The sequence below is a fragment of the Meles meles genome, chromosome 13 (assembly GCF_922984935.1).
Source record: "Meles meles chromosome 13, mMelMel3.1 paternal haplotype, whole genome shotgun sequence".
NCBI lineage: Eukaryota > Metazoa > Chordata > Mammalia > Carnivora > Mustelidae > Meles > Meles meles.
The window spans coordinates 54,114,222-54,136,295 of NC_060078.1; the positions used below are offsets into that span (position 1 = coordinate 54,114,222).

Below are 22,074 nucleotides of genomic sequence, written 5' to 3' on the forward strand. Positions count from 1 at the left end.
GAAAGCAACAGAAATTATCAAAGGACATGGTTTCATAGAAAAAGAAACAAAATTTTTAATTCTAAATGTTGATGTGGTAAAACAGGCAAAAATATTTGTATATGAGGATGGTTATGGCAGTGATTAATAATAAAAATTGGAATCAACAAGAAAAAAATTTAATTACATCTATAACAGAAAACATACTCATCTGTTAAAATTACATTATCGAAAATTTTTTGTCATGAGAAATTGTTCATGATAAAATAAGTACGTGAAAAGGGCAGAAGAAGGTAACATCATTATCCCAATTTTATAAATATATATGTGTATGTCTCATATATGTTCATGAATATGCGTATCAATATCTTTGGGTAGTTTGATTATGCAATCTTTATTTTTTCCTTTAAACTTTCTGTGTTTTGCAGAATCTGTACAATGAGGATATTGTATTCATAAAGAGAATACACTGAAGTGCGTTCCAAAATTTTAACGTCTTTACTTGAAGAAAAATACGGGTTTAAATGATCTTAATGTTACTTTGAGACTACTTAAATTGATTAATTAGTTTCTTTTAAAAAGGGATTATTATTTAACTAGATTTCTTAAACCCATGAGCTGAGCAGTGTTGTCATGATTATCTGCCAGAATGGAGATATTAGGACCCTATTCTGAGCTGCTACCGGATGAGTAGTCTTGGGCCTCATGATCTTAAGCAAAGCTTTTAACAGCCCTCTGAGCCTCAGTTTCCTCCCCTCAAACAGATATTAGCAACTCCTCTACCTCTTTCCAAAGTTTTCCAAAGTTTTTCCAAAGACCAAAGAATATAATCCAGCAGGAGTCTATAAAATATAAGCTATTATGAAGGCAACACCATTCTTTAAATAATGAGCTATTGCCTGTCTAGAATTAACAGTTGGTATGTACGGTCTTCCTAAATCTCCTTCTCGTAAGGAAACATATACTCCCTTGGTTGCAGAGGGAGAAAATGTCCTCCCCATTCCTCCTATAGTTCCTTTTCCTACTGAATTTGTGAGGGTGCTAAGAGATGTAAGTACATCACCTTTGGTGGTGAGATACAGATAGCTCATCGCACATCCCTGTGTCCAACTCCACCAAAACTGTACAGGGAAATGCCTGGTGTTTTCCTTCGCTGAAAAGAGAGGAAATGGCAGAGACCTCACAGGCTCCCACAAGACCAGGAGTGAAGGGCAGATTCTACACTATCTCCAGACAAATCCCCAGGATGCCTGATTGGAAAGTCTATGGGATCCAGATCTCTGATTTCTGGCTCAGAGTACCAAGATCATTCACATAGTGCACTGGTCCCCACCAACCCTTCCATGATGCTATTGTGAGGATGATTGTCAAATCTGAGTCATATTATTGCAGACTCTTACTACGTGTAATTATGGGACAGGACAGTCCACAACACCTCCATGTCCAGAGCCACCGCTCCAACCAGACTTGCTGCAAGGAGAGCTGACTGCTCTCGAGGTGGCCACAGGTAAAGGAGGGGAACGGGAGTAGGGAAACTGGCCCAGAAGGAAAGCCCAGGCTGCACCTGGGGAGTCACCTGGGGAGCTTTTGAACATTCCAATGCCGAGGCTATACCCCACATGTAGAATTTAACTTGAACCCCTCACGGCAAAACTGGGTATCAGTATTTTTAAAGTTGCTCAGGTCATTCCCAAGTGCAACCAAGATTGAGAAGCAGTGGCTTGAGATTGAACACAGATCTAGGCATCCCCACTGCTGCAACATTTCCCGCTCTTTGTGAGGCCTCTTCCACATTCTGCTCTCTCCTGAGTGTGGCTTGCACACACTTTGCATGCCATGGAGCTAACTAAACCTGAGGCATCCTTTCTCCTTCAGCTCTTCTGCTGGCTGGCTCCATTTATGCTGATTCCGAATCCCCAGAAGGGGACTCATTGTTAACCCAACTAACCTTCTTGAGCCAGGACATTTGGGCCTTGGGAGCCTGACCCACCTCAGAATCAGCTACCCTGGATGAAGACCCGAGCCCTTCTTGCCCTAATAATCTGTGGGAAGGGACACAGGTCATGTGCTATAAAACATGGCCACCTTGGTCCTCTCCAGGTCTGTCGCATGTGAAGATGGTGTCAGGTGGCATAGTTTCCTTTTAGCAGCAACTGTGGGATTCTTTAATATCAGGGTCAATAACAACAAATCATAATATTGAAATCAAACATATTTCCAAGAAATTCATAAAAATTAGGGATCAGAGTTTTACCCTCTTTATAGAACATGATTTTTAGTCTTTTTAAGTATAGATAGGGCAACAAAATGGATAGCCTACTCAACTGTATTTATTGTGTATATATAACTTTATATATCTTTGTCCACAGAATCCTTGTCCATAGAAAACTACAACTGAGGGCACATGGGTGGCTCAGTCAGCTGAGCATCTGCCTTCGGCTCAGGTCATGATCCCAGGGCTGTGGGATCAAGTACTGCATTGGGGCTCTCTGCTCAGCAGGGAGTCTGCTTCTCCCTTTCCCTCTGCCCTTCCCCCTGTTCATGCTCTCTCACTCTCTCTCAAATAAACGAATAAAATCTTAAAAAAAAACAGAAAACTACATTTGAATTTAGAATCAAAAGACAAGATATTCATTATTACCTTATTATTTTTCTTGTTTTTATTAAGAAACTTTTTTATTGAAATATACACAATGAAAAGTACATATATCTTAAGGGTTTATCTCGATGGTTTTTTTAAGACTTCTTAAAAAAAGATTTTATTTATTTATCTGGTAAAAAAGAGACAGCAAGAGGAGGAACACAAGCAGGGGGTGCGGGAGAAGGAGAAGCAGGCTTCCCTGCTTCCCTGCTTCCTGGACTTCTCTGCCGGGAGTCCAATGCAGGGCTCCACCCCAGCAGCCTGGGATCATGACCTGAACCAAAGGCAGACATTTAACCACTGAGTCACCCAGGTGCCCCTAAGACTATGTTTTTGAGCAGCTTTAAGTTCACAGCAAAATTGGGGAGAAGGCACAGAGATTCCCTGTATACCCCCTACCCTCACATGTCTCCCCCATTACCAAATCTGCCACCAGAGTAGGACATTTGTTACAATTGATGAACCTACATCATCACCCAGAGTCCCTAGTTTACATTAGGGTTCACCCTTGGTGTTGTACATTCTACAGGTTTGAACAAATATATAATGACATGTGCCCATCATTATGGTATCATACAGAGTATTTTTACTGCCCTAAAATTCCTCTGCCTGTTCATTCCTCCCTCCCCACCACCATGATTTTTTATAAAGTGAACACCTTTGTAACCAGCTTCCAGGTCGAAAAACTCAGCACTATCCTTACCTGAAAGGCTCCCCTTGTGCTCCCTTCCAGTGACTACCCACCTCTGAGGATAACCATTATGTTGATTTCTGCCAGTATAGATGAGTTTTACTGGGTTTTTTTTCTTATTTATAGAAGTGAAATCACATATGATATACTTTATTGTGTTCGGGTTTCTTTCCCTCAACTTAGGTTTGTGAGATTCACTCATACTTTTGCATGTAGTTTCAGCTTTAGCCAGAGATTTTGATCCTTGAAATCTAGTTCAACAAGCATTATTTAACCAGGAACTGTGATCAGGGCTGGGGACACAAAAGCAAATAAGGGTAAGTCCCTGCTATAAGGAACATTCAATCTAGTAATGTAGCATTGACAAGAATTTAATGTAAAGTGAATTCCTTTTTTGTTTAACAAATATTTATTCAGTGTCCACTATGGGGCAGACAATGTTACAGGTGCTAGGGATAAGCAATGAACAAGCAGATACAAATTCTAGTGGAAATTCTCTGTTTTACTTCCCTGACATGTGTGGGCAAGTGCTGCCCACTAATACCCATTTCCCGCTCTGTTTTGCATCTGCTTTCAACATAAGGGGAGCTGGTGCTGAAAGCTATTTCTTCTGGCGACTTGAAGTATACAGCTTTGAAGTGGCTGGTCCAACCATGGGACAGTTTGTAAACCAGTGAGCATGGGAGGTATTGCTCTGTATCTATTTTGCCTTATTCTGTTCTCTCCATCCTTGATAATGCCTATACAGAATGAAACAAAAATCTGGAACCTAAAGAAGGCTTTGGATGTTAGCTTACTTTGAAGTAAAGCTGAGCAATCTTGTTGCTTTCCAGAACCATGAAATAAGAAGAAACAATTGTCAAAGTTGGACTGAAATCATAAACCTTTGAATTTCTTTTAATGATTACAAGCATCTAATGTACATCATTATTCATTGGTGTTGACTTTTCAGAGCCTAGTGAATGATTTGAGTATGATGGGGGAGGGATAGAAAACCCAACATCACTCCAGGATTGATAGCTTAAGAAGAAATGGAACAGATCATCTAGTTTTATTTGTTTGGTTCCTGTTTTCCCCCATTTTTATGGAAAATGTCAAGCATATATAAAAGTAGAGATAAGGAGCACCTGGGTGGCTCAGTGGGTTAAGCCTCTGCCTTCGGCTCGGGTCATGATCTCAGGGTCCTGGAATCGAGCCCCACATCGGGCTCTCTGCTCAGTGGGGAGCCTGTCCCCCTCCCCCTCTGCCTGCCTCTTTGACTACTTGTGATCTCTCTCTCTCTCTGTCAAATAAATAAATAAAATCTTTAAAAAAATAATAAAGGTAGAGATAATAGTAAGATTCACTTCCATGTACCCAGCTTTTACCTTCAAAGATTATCGATCATGCTCAATTCATCTCTAACCCACTGCTTTCCCCTCCTCTGACTGCTCTAAAGCAATCCCAGCTGTCAAATAAGTTATTCATAAATGTTCAGAAAGTGAGGTCTCTTAGTTTCAATCTCCTTAGTTAACAGGCACAGAGAGGCAAAGTCACCAAGCTGGTTAGTAGCAATTATTTTTAATCCCTAGACTTCAAAAGTAAGTCAAAAATGTTACTAAGAGAGAATATTGGACTTTACATAGTGCAGTTAAATGGTATGTATGAGACATGAATTGTCAAATTAAGTAAAATATCAGGTCTCATCCGTGACCAGGGTCACATTTTGGATAATAGTTATAAGTGGAATAAGAGGTTCCCCCACACAAGAACTTAATATGTAAACTGAACATCACTTAAACCGAGGTATAAAATTGTCATCAGTACATTTAAAACCTGATTTTTAACTTGTATCAACACTTTAGCCAATGAATTTCATAAATTAAAACGCATTCTAAAAAAACAAACAAAAACAAACCAAAAAAACCCCTACCCTTTTTATTATTTGGCCTACAACCTCTTTTAAATCTCCCATTCAGAAACTGACAACTCTTCCCAATTGTTCAACAGAATGTTGGGACTGCTGGTTGATGTTCCTTTTCATCAGTAATTTCAATTTTTTTTTATTTTGAAATTGCAAATAAATGTATCCAAGTGAAACTGTTCTTTTCAACTAGTTAGTAATAAAATGGATCTAATACCTTTTTTAAGCTTCATTGTTTCTCATCTTCAGCCTGTCCTATTTTCTAAGAAGTTAAGTTGATGTTCATTGAGCCAATGTTAATGGCTTATCTACTATTAGATATCAAAGCACAACTAGGCTTTGACAGAGCTACTTTTCCAGGATATTAAGCCCTGTGGCACCATTGTTTGAACTGATCAGAATGTTCCAGAAGTTTCTTGAGCAAGAGGGAAAGATTCTGTTAGTGTCTTTGTTGTGCTAATGTGCAAAATGTTGCTTTGGCTGCTTTGACTGTCATACTTGTCCAGTTGTATCTCAAAATGTTACCCAAGGCCTGTGACATCCACATTGTGAGAAGTGGGGCATAAAGCCTCTCTCAATGTGTATTTAATGAGGAGATAATTGAGGGTATAAAAAAAAAGGCTGCAAAGATTACCTAAATAAATAACACTGTAAAAGGCAGATGTCCACTTTTTCATACACAACTCCCACTCATTTCTCTAAGAGATAACAGCAGCAAAGATTGACAATCTGTCAGGTTAACCATTTTCATTGTGTACTTTTTCTGGGCAGATTATTCACATCGAACTCCTTTGATGTGATCAGTGATGATGCTTTTATTGGTCTTCCACATCTAGAGTATTTGTAAGTAAAGAAACTTTTTTTTTTTTACATAATGATTCAGGACAAGTGCTCTCAGCTTCCTACAGCTGTCTGACAACAAATATTATAACCTATTGCAGATTCATAGAAAACAACAACATCAAGTCCATATCAAGACATACTTTCCGGGGACTAAAGTCTTTAATTCACCTGTAAGTATGAATGTTGCTATTACTTTTTAAGCTTACTAATGGATAATGCAGTTTGATAATCTGTGAGTCACACACCCACTTCATGGGTAGTCCATGAAAATTTAAGAAACCCAAATGATTTCTCTCCATGCGCACGTGCCATATCTCCCTGTCATCAGCCAGTGCAGGTCCAGGAAACTGATCACTATTAATATGATTAGCCTAATCTAACGAAAATTAGGAAAAACAATCTAATGCAGGGAAGTTGTGTGACTGAAATAACTTTTTTATTATCTACATCATTACTCACTTCACATAGTTATGGTTTGACTGTATAGCTTAATTTGATATGTGCTGTTTTTCTTTTTCTGTGTAAGCCCTGACCTTATATACATTTAAACATATACTATAACCACCAGCAATGTCTACACAGTACGTAAACAATTTGTTTATAAATGGAATACTTAATTATTCAATGAATGACTATAGCTGTAAGAGTTGCTCTTCACGGGAGACAGTTTTGCCTCCCAGGGAACATTCATCAGTATCTAGAGACAATCTGGTTGTCAGAACTCGGGGCCGTGACATCTGGCAAGTAGAGGGCACTGATGCTCCTAATCACCCTGCAATACACAAGACAGCCCCCACAACAAAGAAATGGCATAGGGTTGAGGTTGGAAAGTCCTGGAAAACATGAATGAAATAATTTATTTCTTCTAGCCTCTCCCACCCCCCCTTACACACACACACACACACACACACACACACATCCATTTTGAAGGAGGCTAGAGGGCATGGAAAGAAAAGGCACCTGCATTTATTAAGTGCCTACTATTTGTCGGTCAATTTGCTTTACATGGATTTTCATTTAATCCTCCCAACAATCCTGCCAGATAGGCACAATAACCCCCATTTTAGAAATGAGAAAACAGAGACCTAGAGGGGATATGTGACTACTGAGCTGAATAGTTACAGGATTATAACATCAATTCAATACTTGAACTACAATGGCTATTCATCCATTCAAGACTATTTTTCAAGTGACTAATATGTGTCTCACTAGTGTTAAGACAAGGATGCAGGAGATCCCAATGCCATTCTGTCAACTTTAACGTGCTCCCTCACAATACCTCACTGTCAGCTCTGTTCTAAGCCCCAGGATGAAGCAGGGAACAAGGTAGACAAAAATACTTGCCTTTGGGGTCTACATTCTAGTGTGTCCATAAGGACTTAACACTTCCTCTCACCAAACCTTGTCTCAACTGCTGTTTGGATTTGCAGTAAGCGGCCCTGATGGCCAGATGTATTACACATAAATCATTAACCCTTCACGTCTTCTGTAAAAAGGCGTTATAATGAAAAACATTTGCTTTGCTGCGTTACACATCAATGCTGTAATGTGATACAGAAATAGCTGTGTATGGTATACATAGTTAATGCCATTTTATCACAGAGCCAAACACTGCCAAACACCACTGTTTAGAAAATAATAAAAAACAGATACAAATATATGGAAGGAGAAATAGAAGTCAGGACCTCAACCTGAGAGCTGCTTAATTCACATAAGTCCTACTCAACAGAGCTTTTGTCTGGTACTCAGCATCATCAAGGGCTGAAGGAAGGATGTAAGATCCACGTGTCCTCTCTGGGAACTCGTGATGTAAGTCTGCTGTTCTCATTGGTTGACTCAGGTGTATCTTCTCTCCAGTCTAAAGGACTATCTGACCCAGAAGGAAAGGAGGAAGGAAGCAAGAATGGATGGAAGGAAGGGAAAAAGGATGGATGGAAGGGTTAATGAAGGGAGAGATAGAGAAAGGGAGAAAAGAAGGGGAAAAGAAAACAGAAGGAAAGTGGGGGAAGATGGGGAGCAAAGGGAGAAGGAAAAAAATCTATACAACACCCTGATGAAGAAGAACATCTATTTCGTTTGACTAGAGACTCTTTTGTTTGTTAGGTCCATTAAATGAAATGGGAATTGTAATTTGGGTCTTAATGAGGCCTCTTATAAGAAGGGGACCCTGGTATAACATGTACTTAGCATCCAGACATTTTCAATTTCAAGGGAACACCAAAGTCAGTCTTCAAAAAGAGAAGCATGAATCTTAAGGGTCAGACAGTGAAATGGAAGTCCAACCTCTCTGACCAGGTGCTAGAGGTGGGAAGGAGGTGTTATGAGGAAACAGGTTAAAGTTGACTGAGTGAATATGACCCTTAGGTCTCTTGCATCTTCATCCAGCACTTAGGTTGACTCATATGGCATTGCCAATATTAGACTGTTTTTGATCTACAAAAATGCAGTGCCATATGGTTCATCCTAAATAGTCTCTAGGAAGTGCCACACAAAGATGAATAAGATCCAGTTCCAACCTGGGGGAGCTCCGTCTGGCAAGAGCAATTAGACAAACAAATATTTTCTCACTGAGTGCCTTTGTCCCTAAGTTATGTTCTCCTTGCTAATTATGCTGTTCTTCAAAATGCCCTTCTTTCCTTCCTCCCTCCCTCCCTTCCTTCCTTCCTTTCTTTCTTCTTTCCTCCCTCCATTCCTTCCTTCCTTCCTTCCTTCCTTCCTTCCTTCCTTCTTTCTTTTCTCCTTCCCTTTCTTCCTTTCAAGCAGAGATGGATAGGGAGTGTTTGAAAACCAAATGTCCCTCTGACTGCTCAGCACATCAAGTTAGCTTTCCATTATTTACCACCTATAAATAAATCTGACATTTGTTTGAGATATTTAGTTTCTTTTTTAAGATTCTAGGCTTTAAAGAGCACCTTCCTCCACCTGAGACCAACTCTTCCCAGTCAAAGGCAAATAGGAATCAGCGAGGAGTTATCATCTGACCCTCTAAATTGCATATACTGGAGAAGAAGTTTACAAAGCTCTATCATATTCTTGACCTCATTATAGTCTCCTGGTGACCTTATAAAAGAAGGCGTAGCACTGCGCCTGTGGAAGATGAGAACACAGGGGGTGCACCCTGCATTTAAGCTGCTCCCCAGCAAGTAGTGGTAAAGGCAGAAGTTTCCTGGGGTCTTTAATTAGACGTCCCTCCACCAAGTCAGTTCTAGCACGGACAGAAAGTTTTGATTGAGCTGCCTGGATCCTTCCACAGGACATGATCTGAGGGGCAAACATGACTAGGGAAGAAGACGATCCAGAAGACAGGGGCCCTAGCCTTGATTTTAGTCTCCAAGCACAAATAGTTGGAATGAGACCTATAGCTTTAGATTCCACTGGTTTCCACTCTGGCCTAACACTGAAGCTGTGTCAAGGGGCCTACCTGAGCCTTTATACAGATGCAGTTAGTTCCTAAGGAAGCAACAAACTTATCTCGCTTTCTTACACACCTATCTCAAGAGACTTAACTCCTAAAAAGAGAATTATAGACAACTTACTATATATACCCCCTTCCCCCCTCAAGCTAGCTTTCAGAAAAGGGAGAATTCCTTACATTTCAGTCCTTACAATGCCAGTCAAATACTGGGATCCTCTATCTAATACTTTATTTTGAATTACTGTCCCTATGTTATATGTGTTCAATGTTAATGTTTGAATAGTTTATATATATCAACAAGGTTTGAATTTTTCTGCTGACTGTGTATTACTTTTGAAATTATAGGGTGCAAATGCATTAAAAATAGTTTATGGCCAATGATGACAAAAGTCTCTAAACATTATGTATTACTTTCTGTTAACACCCATGAGCCTTTTTGGTAATGATTTCCTTTGGTATCACGTATGTGTCACTGTGACTGAGGCCCAGTAGGGGCAGGAGTGTTGGCATGCATGTATAAAAATATTGGGGAAAATTGTCATCAATCTAGATGTGTTGCAGAGCCCTGCTGGTTGCTCAGAAGTGGTGGTGGGGGCAAAAGGTGCATATAGCAGTCCCCAAACTAAAGGTGCCTGTGTGTCCCCAATCAGGCAGGCAGGATGTCCTCATTTCAGCTTTCACAATAATGTACAGGTAAAGAGACAGTGCAGGGTAGTGGTTGAGGGTGAGCTCTGCCACCAGACCCCCTGGGTTTCAAGCCTGACAGCTGTGGGATATCAGGAGGTCACTTAGCTTCACTGGGCCTCAGAATTCCTTGTGGGTAAAATGGGAGTGATAACAATAATCTGTAAAAAACAGGGAGACAGGGGATAAGAAGATGCTTAGGAGCATCTCCTAAGGTTGTCCTAAGATCAAATGAGTAAATCTGTGCAAAGTGCTTAGAACAGAGCCTGGTAGGCAGGAAACACCGTTAAAATCAACTAAAATGGCCTGCCTAACCTCTGTGGGTCCTGGATCAGGATTCCAAATGCTGCAGTGTTTTCATCCCCTTTAAACATTCTGTATGAAATTAAAATAACTGCACTTGAACCACTGCAAATTCAGTGAGACACCGACTGCAGCTGGGAATCTGCACGGCAGGGAGGCTGGGAGCACCCAGATGGCTGTGGGCGCTGCTTTCTTAGCAGCAGAGCCTGGCGGCACTGAAACAAACGTGCTGTTGGAGCCAGTCTGCTCTGCCTCAGGGAGGAGACTTTCCAGTAGGTTCCACAGTCATCATCAGAGGTTTTCTCAGGTAAACCAGGAAGACATCAAAGTGGAAGGAATGGTCATCCCCTCCGCTGGGAAGGACAGACTGTCTGCCATTGGGAATGCTTGACCCCACTCAGCTAGTTTCAAGGCAACTAGATGTTCAGTTGGACAGTTTCCTTGTGTCTTAAAGAATGTTTCTTATGCTTCGTGGAAGGCACACTTTAAAGAGCCTCCACATTGCTTTGGAATGGTTGCCATGGGGAGGTGACGAGGCAGGAGGGCATGTTGTGAGCAGCAGGTCCATGTGACGGGGGCGGGTGGGTGGCAAGGGCAGTTCACAGGTTTGCACTTTCTTCCTAACTTAGTGTCTTGGTACGAGGGGTCTAAGCATTCTCCTCCACTCTATTCTTTGTCTAGACTGCTGCCCTTCCTCTCCTCCATCCCAGCCTTCCCCATTCATTCATTCCTTTCAAAGTATCTACTGAGGGCTTCCTTTGTGCCAGGTACTAGGAATCTGGTGGTAAGAAGAGCATCCTTCCAGGACTCACTACCCAATCAACCTAGAAAAAATTAACATGGATGAAATACATCCTCAAGCCTTCCCTCGCCTCCTCTTCACTCCTGCTGATCGGTTCTGTCCACACCCCCTCAGACATTCGAGGGCATTCCTACTCCCTACCAAAACCTCTGGTCAAATTCATTGTCTCTAAATGGCACAGCTTAGGGTGTTGACTCTCCTCATATCATTTCTTAATTATTAAAGATGAAGCCATAGCCTTTCATGGTGAAAAGCATAAAGATGTGATTTAAGAGCTAGAACAGAACTTGTAGATAATTCTGACCAAGTGATCACTTGGTCAGAAGTGATCACTCCAAGTGATTCACTTTGGAGAAAAGAAAACAACCAGAGCTCAAACCCTGATATGTCATTCCTGGACCATGTCATTTCCACCTCCCCCTCCACATCTACCACCCCACTGCCCCCGGCTGCTCCCCAATCCAAAGAGCCCTGGAGAGGATGGACAGGCAGGGGGTCGGCTTGGATGCTTGCCAGGATTCCCTTCAGTCATACCACATGCAGAATGACTTTTCCTGACAGCTCAGGTGGCCACGTCTGACTCCTTGCCTCTTTCTCCACCAGCTTCTAATTTGTCTTCGTCTTCTTCCTAATAATACTTGTATTTAGTTTTAAAATCCAGCACTGATTTAACTCTTGCCTACCTAGCAGACTTTCGAAGAGGAAGGAGGTCCCCCACATCAATTCAGGTTCACACTCTTTCAAGCCATCTCACTCTGGATCACAAAGAAAAAGGGGAGAGAAGAAGGTCTCTAGACCTTCAGGACCAGTAGCATGCCTCTCTGGAATCACTTGCTTTCCACATAAATATCCCTCATGAGATGAACTCTGTAGTAATGAGTGAGAGAAAATAGTGATTACTTCTTCCAGGATGATTATTATTTCACCCTTTAAAAAAATAATTTCTACACTTTCCAAATTTTCTTGAAGAAATAATAAGCATTATTACATATATACATATATATGTATTCATGTGTATATATATGTGTGTGTACATATATCAGAAAATATATACATATGCCAGTGATATGTATATATCACTAATATATATAATATGTATCAGTAAATGATGGGACACTTAAAAATACTAAGGCATAGAGTTCTGTCTTCTCAGAGAGGCAAAGAGAATAGATGATCTCAGCTCCTGAATTGAGCATTTAAAAGTGCTTAGGCATTAAATATCATTGGTTTTGACAATAACAAAGAAACGGATTAGTTTTATAGTCTTGACATAAGGCTTAAATATTCACCTGCAGATGCCAAAATTTTCCCTGGAATCCATTTCATTGGTGTGTATATAAAAAATGCTAGCAGTTGTGTTTATTAATTTTCACAATAAAGGAAATTGGTATTCTCTACTCAGTTTTGCAGATAATGAGACAGAAACCAAGAGAGGTGAAATTAAGTTGGGAAAAGGCACACTCTTGAGAATGAGGATGCTCAATTGGAATCCCTTGTCCACTTGAGACCAAGCTAGACCCCAAACCAGCACACTGCTCTCAGTGATGCTGAGGAAGAGACTGACAGCCAGTTTTACAAAAGACACAGAACATGTTTCAACCAGAGCATCTATTAGGGGAAAGGAAATAATGACATGACGCTGTTACTCTGTGAAGCTGGGGGACAATGGAGGGAAAGGAGAAAGTGAAAAAATTGAAAGCGTTTGATTGTCCATTTTGCCTTCCAGTAGCAAGACTCAATACAGAGATGGAATCTGAAGAATCAAACGATCCTAACATCAAGCCTAAAAACCCCAACCCTAACCCATGAAATGCTATCTCAGTCTCTCCAGCTGTTTAACCCATAGGCACCAGATTTTCACTCTTTTCATCTAATGACCAAAGCTGAGCAGGCTTCAGGGAGCATCAGGGACTTGCTACTTTTTCTTCCTGGCGGCTCTGGCGCAGAGCCCTCAGGAGTCCCCTCACCGGCATCCCCACCCTCCAAGAGAACACACCTAAAGCCCTCAGATGCCCATGATGATTTCTGAAGCTCCAATCCCCCCTTGAAGCTGAGTTTCATCTGAGGCAAGGAACCCAGAGGAATGGCTCCAAGTCTGGACTGGCTGCAGTCCTTAATTTCCCCAGACAATGAGGGCCTGATGCCATGTGAGAATCTTGTGAGAAAAATGAGACATCATCGGACCACTCAGACCCCTGCATGCTGACCCTGACAGTCCCTCACACTCTAGCCCGGTAACTTTGGGACTTTGTGAGTGAAGTAAAATAGTTGATTTAGAATCACTAAATCTTCACTGGAAAGAACCATTCCATACACAAATACTAAGCAATGGCGTCTGTTTAAAACCTCAACTTTATTCTTTGTTTCTTCTGAATTTAAAATGATAATACATGCTTGATGATAAAAACTCTCACAATCCGGATGTTTATATAGCAAAAGTGAAATATTCCAAATGTAAAAAAATGATTTTCCTTCCAGACCTTTCTTTATGCATTGTTGACATGTATCCTCCCTCCTCAAGTGGGATTGCCCTCTATATCCTACTCTCCAATTTACTTTTTTTTCTTTTAGGCATCATTCTGTGTCAAATCATAGAGATCTACCTCATGTTTTTAAAATCTCCTACAAAATATTCCATGTTAAGTATAAACCATCATTTATTTACACAATCCCTTATTAATGGACATGTAGGTTGTTTCCAATTCTCTTCTCCTACGGATAATGCTAGATTAAATATCTTTTCCCAATGGAAGTGGGTCTCAAAATAATTCCAGCTCTCTTCACTTGGTAAATTGGTAAATATTCTAAACTGGCCAGCTAATTAACGTGTGGAGGCATTTCATCATTCTCTTCTTAACTTTGCAGATTCTGCTGATCTCCTATGTGACCTATGTGACCTCTGACTGTTGACCCATCAGCCCCCAGTGGAAGGGTGATTTATATCAGGGCCTTTTACAGCTTTATCAGCATTGTTTTCCTAAAACATTCTCTACTCCAGTCCCTGCTGCCCGCTTTCTTCTTATGCAAATGTAACCCTGTGACTGAGGCCTGCCAAAGACTTTTGGGAAGCTGTCTCAACTCCTTGTCCTGGGCCTCGGAAGCCTTCCTCTCCTTTCTGGGTCTTACTTCCTCATGTTTCTGCCTCTTTTATGAGTCCAGGCAGACTTCTCATGCCTACTTCTCATCAAACGTAGGCGTGAAGCTCCATCCTATCTTTTTCAGAAACAGTCCACTGTGAGTCAGTATTTCACCGGATTTTGGCAGTGGAAGAGGGAAACAAGTCTCACTAAGTGCGGTAAATCCATCCAACACTTCTGCCTCTGGTACCCCTCATGGTGCTCTGCCTCCGCCACCCTCTGGTCCCCAGAGTGAGAGCCTCCCTGTTACAAGAAGCCCTCAAAAGGCATAAAGCCTCATTTTACAGTCCAAGAAGGCCAGCCTGCCTTCATCAGCCCCAGCCCCCAACTTTGTTGACTTAAAAGTCGGCCATCTTGTCATGGAAAAATGATGTCTCTCCACCCCAAAAGCCTTGTAGCTCCAAGTTCATGTCTTAGCAGCTGCTTCTGTAGTTGGCCTTCATGTTGGGTATGTGAGGCCTAGAGCTCTATCCTCTGGGCAGGAAGTGGAACTCCCAAATTTGCTCATTGTTCAAAACAACTACCTTGGGAAAAAAGAATAAAAATAACAGAACTGCCTTGGGCAGCATTGCAAACATGGTGCCTCTTCCTGGGCAGCCTTGCTGGCAGTAATAATTCAGGATTTGACTGTTTCTTCATTGCATGCCTGCTGTCCTGTGACCCAGCCTCCTTCAAACTTGTGTCTTACAACCAGTTGTAGCTGGTTTCATCCACTGAGAAGTTCGCCTGAGAACTTTAAGACACATCGTGCTAGAAAATAAATTGAGACACATAACTTGGGAGTGATTCAGTACTAGACCAAGACACAAGAAGTTCTCTTCTTTCAACCACTAGGCAGAAAGGTGAATTATAGAGACATTCTCTTGAAAAGTCTTTAGGGTGCCTGGGTGGCTCAATTGGCTAAGCAACTGCTTTCAGCTCAGGTCATGATCCCGAAGTCCTAGGATCGAGTCCTGCAACAGGCTCCCAGCTCCACAGGGAGCTCCACAGGGAGTCTGCTTCTCCCTCTGACCTTCTTCTGTCTCATGTTGTCTCTCACTCTCTATCTCAAATAAATAAATAAGATCTTTAAAAAATACATTTTGAAAAAATGGGGCACCTGGGTGGTTTAGTCAGTTGAGCGTCTACCTTTGGCTCAGGTTGTGATCCCAGGGTTCCCGGATCAAGCCCTGCATCGGGCTCCCTGCTTGGGGGGAAGCCTGTTTCTCCCACTCCCTCTGCTTGTGTTCCCTCTCTTGCTATGTCTCTCTGTCAAATAAATAAATAAAATCTTTGAAAAGTCTTCTTTAGCAACATTTTATTAGTCCTAATACCACTGCACTCATAGTGTTTCTTTCATATAGCCAGTTTTCTAAATGTTATTTCTTAGGCAAGCTCTTCTCCTTCTTTTCCTCTCCCCTTCCTCCCTGCCGCCCTTTATTGAGAATAGACCAGATGCCAGGTACCATCCTGAGTTATCTTATCTACTCTCCCTAACTATCTTGTGACAAGAGGTATCACCTCCCCCTAAAAAAATGAAAATATTGAGTCCTGAAGAAGATTCAGAATTAAAGTCACACAGCCAGGAAGTAGTGGCGTCAGAATTCAAACCAAGCTCAGAATGGCTCCAAAGCAGTGCCCTTCTTTACATAATAGACCTTCATTGAGACTGGAACATTCTGATTCAGTTCCCATTCTTATGTTCCAAGGTTCACTGAAAAGAGGTTTCCAACCTAGTGTAATTTCTAAAACTCAAGAAAACAACATAATTAACTTAAAAATAGGTTTTAAAAGTCTTGAATGTTTGCACTTGAGAAATCTCATATTAATTAGAGCAGGTAGAAGACAGAAGAGTTTTGAGAGTCTTTTAAATGGAATTTGAGAGACTTTTCAAGGGCTTTGGAGGCCAACAACGTAAGCTATTTTTGTTTCAGTTTAGTTTTTATTTTTTGTGTGTGAAAAAATTCATTAGAAAATTATATAACCGATATGGGTACACATACACACACTGATAGAAATTTTCTGATAGAAAATTATCAGAATCTACATCCCTTCCTACTCCTTGTTATGTCCACACTTCTGCAATATGGACACATTTCCCTTTTTTTGATACCATCAGGACTTCTCCTTACTCATTAGCTTTGATTAGAATTATTCTAGTGACTCATGAAAGAACAAATAGAAAGAGAAAGAGAAAACAGTTCCTGTGCAGTAAGATAAGAACTGGAAGAAAAGGAAAGGAAATGTTTAAAGAAGATGGATGGATGGATGGATGGATGGATGGATGGATGGATGGACATATGTGACAAAGTTGTTTTCTGAGGTCAAATGAATGGAACTAAAAGAAAAGAAAAATATAAAAAGGGAGTATATGCTTTGGAAAGAAGAAAGGATGTGCTGGCAGGGGGATAGGTTAGACAGGTCCCCAAACTCTAGAGCTATTGGCACCATTAGTTGGGGGTTTAGTCACTGTCTAGAGCAAGTGAGAAGGAGAGAGGGAGGAGCAGGGGCAGACTGAGTGTGAAATGAAACTGTCATCCATTTAGTTAGTCATCATTTGGGACACATCCCCTAGACTGAATGTCTAAGAGTATGAGTCTCATATTCCATTCTACATAAAAAGATCAATGTCCAATACCACTTTGTTACTGGTTTGTTAGCTTCTTTTTTGCCATAATACATAGAAAATGCCATAAAATACTGAGTGAACACTGAAGCAAAGAGACCAAGAATTGAATATACAATAGTGGGAATCTGAGTAGTATCTTAGAAGAAATAAAAAAGGTACTGCAAGTAATTTAGTGTAGTCAGGAAAGAATAAAAAGGATTCATAATTAAGTTTTATCATAAAATACATCTATTTAGTTTGATTACAGTTTACATCACTTTTTTTTTTTTTTTCCCCAGGAGCCTTGCAAACAACAATCTCCAGACGCTCCCAAAAGATATTTTCAAAGGCCTGGATTCTTTAACAAATGTGTAAGAGGACCTAAGAAATCACTGATTAATTAATTTACAATAGTTAACAAAGAAACTTGGTATTAATTTTTAGAATTTGTAATTGGCTTTAAATTTAAATTATAATTTTACAATTTAAATTTTAAATTTGCTTAAATTTTAAATGTACTGGAACTAATGTTTGAGTCTTCTATAGTAAAGACTCAAAATATATATTCTATATTCTGAATATATAGTGCCCAGACTTTCCATGCGGCAAAGTGTGTGTCTTATGGGTGGGAGTGCTGATAAGGGACTTTGAGGGGGTGGGAAGAGGAGGCCCCAAGTGAAATTTCAAGATGCCTTTTTTCTCATGAGGTCCAGGAAATGGGGCTACAAAGGAAAAACATAAAGGAGTCTGGGAAACTGACCGAGTACAGATGAAAGGTTACACCCATGGGTTGGTCAGTCAACAGAGAAATGGAGCAGGAAGTGGGGGAAGGGAGGCAAATTTGCCTTTTCTCTCCTTAGCCTGAACAACAACTCTAGGCTTAATCCCCAGGAATTTGGCTTAAGCCCCAGGAAGGGAATGAATTTAATTATTTTTGACCCTTTTTCAAACAAAAGAGCTTTCAAACTTTGACTTTTAAGCCTCAGAGTGAAAGATCTTTGTAAGGAATTTGTATATTTTGCTGTAAGCAAAGCAAGTAATATATGTCTAACTCTCTCAAAAGCAATTTAGCTTCATTAAGTGCCTTCCAGACATTAGAAGGGTATTTAAATGGTTATAAGGTAGATATAGGAAAAATTAAAGGATACAAGTAAACACAAAGTTTTTTTTAATCAACTCAGGTACTTTTCTATAGAATATATGTTCAAAACAACTTTTCTCCAATAACAAAAGATCTGAGTCAAGTATTTTCTCCTAAACCTAGTATTTAACTTCAAATCAGTAAGCTAATGAAAAACTTTCTTTGTTCCTTGTGGTATTTCCCCAGCCCCTCCTCAATGCCTGGTACCCCAAGTCCTGAATGATGGTTTATATGCAAGAGAGTACCAGAAGCAAGACATGACCAAAAAGTCTCAGACAGATCACAGTTAGCCGTTCTGGTTTACAATCACCTAGAAAACTTGCCAGTCACTATTTGGGGTTAGAATATTCTTGGGAGATAAAGTCAGCCCTGGGAAGGTCTTGGAAGTTAAATGATATACCATGGCAGACTTGGGGATATGGCTTATTTGGACATCATCCTCTGGCCCATCCTTCTGTCAGCCAGTACCACACATGAGCAAAAACCAAAACAACATAACAAAGAACCCACTTGAAATTGGCTCAGTCTCTAAGGAAATCCCGTAATGGGTTTGGCCTCTTGGGCATACTCTAATATGCCTAAACCAAGAATTATCTAAATACAAGGATCCTTGATAGCTTGTCTTTTCATGGATTTCTTGGTTTTCTTGAATGTATTCCCAAAAAAACATTTTTAAATGCTTCAACATTTAAAAATTATTTGTGTGCTGTGTGAAGACTAGGCAATACCTATCTTGGGAATTCTGTGTGACCAAGAAGGGTTTTAGGAAGGAGCTGGAATTTCTGAATAGAAGCAATGCAAATAAACAGAAAATTTGGTGAGTTAGGATCATATGTGGAAATTTAAACAATCCGTGCTATACAGTTTATTACAGACATGAGCTGCTGGATGTCTGAGTTAACTCTGGTGTGTCAAAGTCATTTCCTATTAAAATTGAATTTGTAGACCATGGAATAGGATCAGGATGAATTACATCTGTGAGGAAGAACAAAAGCAAAGAGTTAGCTTGATTTAATTAAATATGATATAATAAGCGCTATATCCTGTCCTCTTGACCTGCTCTGTCCAATATGGTAGCCACACATGTGGTCACCGAGCAATGTTCCTAGTGTAACTAAGGAACAAAGCTTTAAATTTATACTTAGTTTCTAAAAAATTAAGTAGAAAACTAAATTTAAATTGAAAAACTGATTCTCAGTTCAGCTATTGCAAAAGTTAATTATGTTTGGAACAACTTGGATGTGTGAAACTATTTTTTTCTGAGTATAAATTTTATGAAATCTAAATACAGATCGCATACTTCTGATGAAAATTTAGCATCAAACTGAGTTATGCTCTAAGCGTAAAATACACACTAGACTCCAAAGACTTAAGATTTTTGGGATGCCTGGGTGGCTCAGTTGGTTGAGTGTTTGCATTCGGCTCAGGTCATGATCCCGGGGTCCTGGAATCAAGTCCTGCATCAGGGTCCCTGCTCAGCGGGGAGCCTGCTTCTCCCTCTGCCTCTGCCTCTGCCTGCTGCACCCCCCTACTTGTGCTCTCTCTTTCTCTGACAAATAAATAAACTTAAAAACAACAACAGAGATTTAATATTTTTTAAAAGTATAAAATATGTCATTAATAAAGTTTGTTGGCTTCACAGCTAAATTATTTGTGTGAGATATTAAATAAAATATATTATTTAAAAATAAATGACAAATTGTTTTTAATATATTCTTAAAATTGTCACCTATTTCTTGTTACTTTTTTTAGAAATATAGAAAAATATTTAAAAGATTTTATTTATTTACTTAAATGAGAGAGAGAGAGAGAATTAGTGGGAGCAGAGGGAGAGGAAGGAGCAGACTCCCCACTGAACAGAGAGCCTGCTTGATTCCAGGACCCTGAGATCATGACGTGAGCTGAAGGGGGACACTTAACTGACTGAGCCACTCAGGTGCTCCTACAAAATTTTAAATTACATATGTAGTTTACACTATATTTCTATGGACAGCACAGCTCTAAACAGAGCTGCCTTTGATTCAAGAAGAAATAATTTATGAGGTTCTATTGACTGGGTGGCATGCAAGAGTGCACTCTCTGTGGGATATCTCTGAATTCAAAGTGAGTTGTCAGTCAAGTTCAAGGTAGATAATGGAGCATGATGTAAAGCCAGGTAAAAACAATCTGCATATGTTAATTGCTGAGGTAGAGGTCATACCTGTGTAGGTAGGACCCTCATACAGCAAAATCAACTGAAGTTTGTCTTTCAGGGACCTGAGAGGGAATTCATTTAACTGTGACTGTAAACTCAAGTGGCTAGTGGAATGGTTGGACCACACCAATGCAACTGTTGAAGACATCTACTGTGAAGGTCCCCCAGAATACAAGAAGCGCAAAATCAATAGTCTCTCGCCCAAGGATTTTGATTGCATCATTACAGGTAATGTATTCCAATCATTCCACCTCATAAAGCTAAAATAAGGGCTACATTTTGTGTGTGTGCAGGAATTGATATTTTTAATATTTTTAAAAACTGAATGACCAATTTTAATTTTTTATGATAAAGCATTAAAACTTTGTGGGTTTAAAAGCAAAGTAAAATCATCATTTTACTATTTCTCTTAAATAAATGTATCTCTTAAGGATGTTTGAGATCTAGCCAAGGAATGAAGCATTAGCACACAGTTATTCATCATCATTTCCTGTTTTTGCAGAATTTGCAAAGTCTCAAGACCTGCCTTATCAATCATTGTCCATAGATACTTTTTCTTATATGAATGATGAGTATGTAGTCATTGCTCAGCCTTTTACGGGAAAGTGCATTTTCCTTGAATGGGACCACGTAGAAAAGACCTTCCGAAATTATGACAACATTACAGGTATGAAAAACCTGACCATATTTTGAATAGGAAGTTAAGCAGTCTGGACCAAGGGCAACAGAAAAAGACAATTGGCATGGGGGGATGCTTGGCCATGCTTAGAGTCCTTTAATCCCCATCCGTACTATTTACTAAATGATTGAGGATTGTTCCCTAAACCTTGATTTCTGACTTGTAAATGGGAATAATAATACTTAATTCATGGTGTTGTTGAAGATAATGTATTCATAAGACAATGTCATCACATATTCAAGAAACAGCATAGAACGTAGCATAGTAAATGCCAAATAAAGGTGGATTATTTTTCTTCAAAAAAAAAAGTATTGGACTAGGAATCATGAGTTTTAATCTAGGTTCTGTCACAAACCAGCTGGGTGAGCCACTCACCCTTACTGGGCCTTCCCTTTTTCTTATCTATAAAATAAAGATGTTATTTTAGATCAATGAGTCACAAGCTCTATTGTACAAAGTGACCCCCTTGTCACAAAGAGGGGTTTGGGTCCAAGAAATCTGTGAACCATATCTCCCTCTTGGAGATTCATAATAATTCTGCATTAGAGGCCCTGAGAAGTCTAGCAGTGATGAAGCCTCTTTCCAGTGTTTTGTGCATTTAATTTGACCTTGGGAACCACTTTTCTTCCACGAAAACTTTTACTTATGTGACCTCTTAATTTTTCTTCTCATTTCAACAACTTAATGGTTTTTAAGTAAGTTAGAATATGGGCCTCCCTCTAAAATGTTTCCATCAGCTTTAGCTTCTAATACCTTTAAATCTGTCCCTGAGAGCATTCAAACCTCCACATAAAAGATTACACTTCTTGGGTGGGAAGGGTTATAATTCAATTGTGTTAATGGCTGTCAGCTCCACTGCTTACAGGATCAAGACAGGTCTGGGGCTTGCTTGAGACTAAGGCGCCCAGGTAAAGGGATCTTCTCCAAACTGAGGTCCTTCCAGAAACCTCCTTCTTTCTCAAGGAGGAATGTCATGCTTTCCTTTCTCCCAAAGTGCCCTCAATTTTCCAATGGACTGCAGCAGCTTTGTGCAGTTTAAACCAAGTTCTTCTTACCTGTGTATAGTCCATCAATT

At 40.0% G+C, this 22,074-nt stretch overlaps 1 protein-coding gene across 1 annotated transcript in view; it reads left to right on the forward strand.

Annotated features, from left to right (window-relative positions):
- Nucleotides 1-22,074, forward strand: part of LGI1 (leucine rich glioma inactivated 1) — a 39,676-nt gene that overhangs the window by 14,238 nt on the left and 3,364 nt on the right. Inside the window, exons 3-7 of the mRNA XM_046027485.1 lie at nt 5,986-6,057; nt 6,156-6,227; nt 17,285-17,356; nt 20,379-20,548; nt 20,823-20,987. Of these exons, the coding sequence (XP_045883441.1) occupies nt 5,986-6,057; nt 6,156-6,227; nt 17,285-17,356; nt 20,379-20,548; nt 20,823-20,987 (551 nt within the window). The remainder of the gene's footprint in view (nt 1-5,985; nt 6,058-6,155; nt 6,228-17,284; nt 17,357-20,378; nt 20,549-20,822; nt 20,988-22,074) is intronic.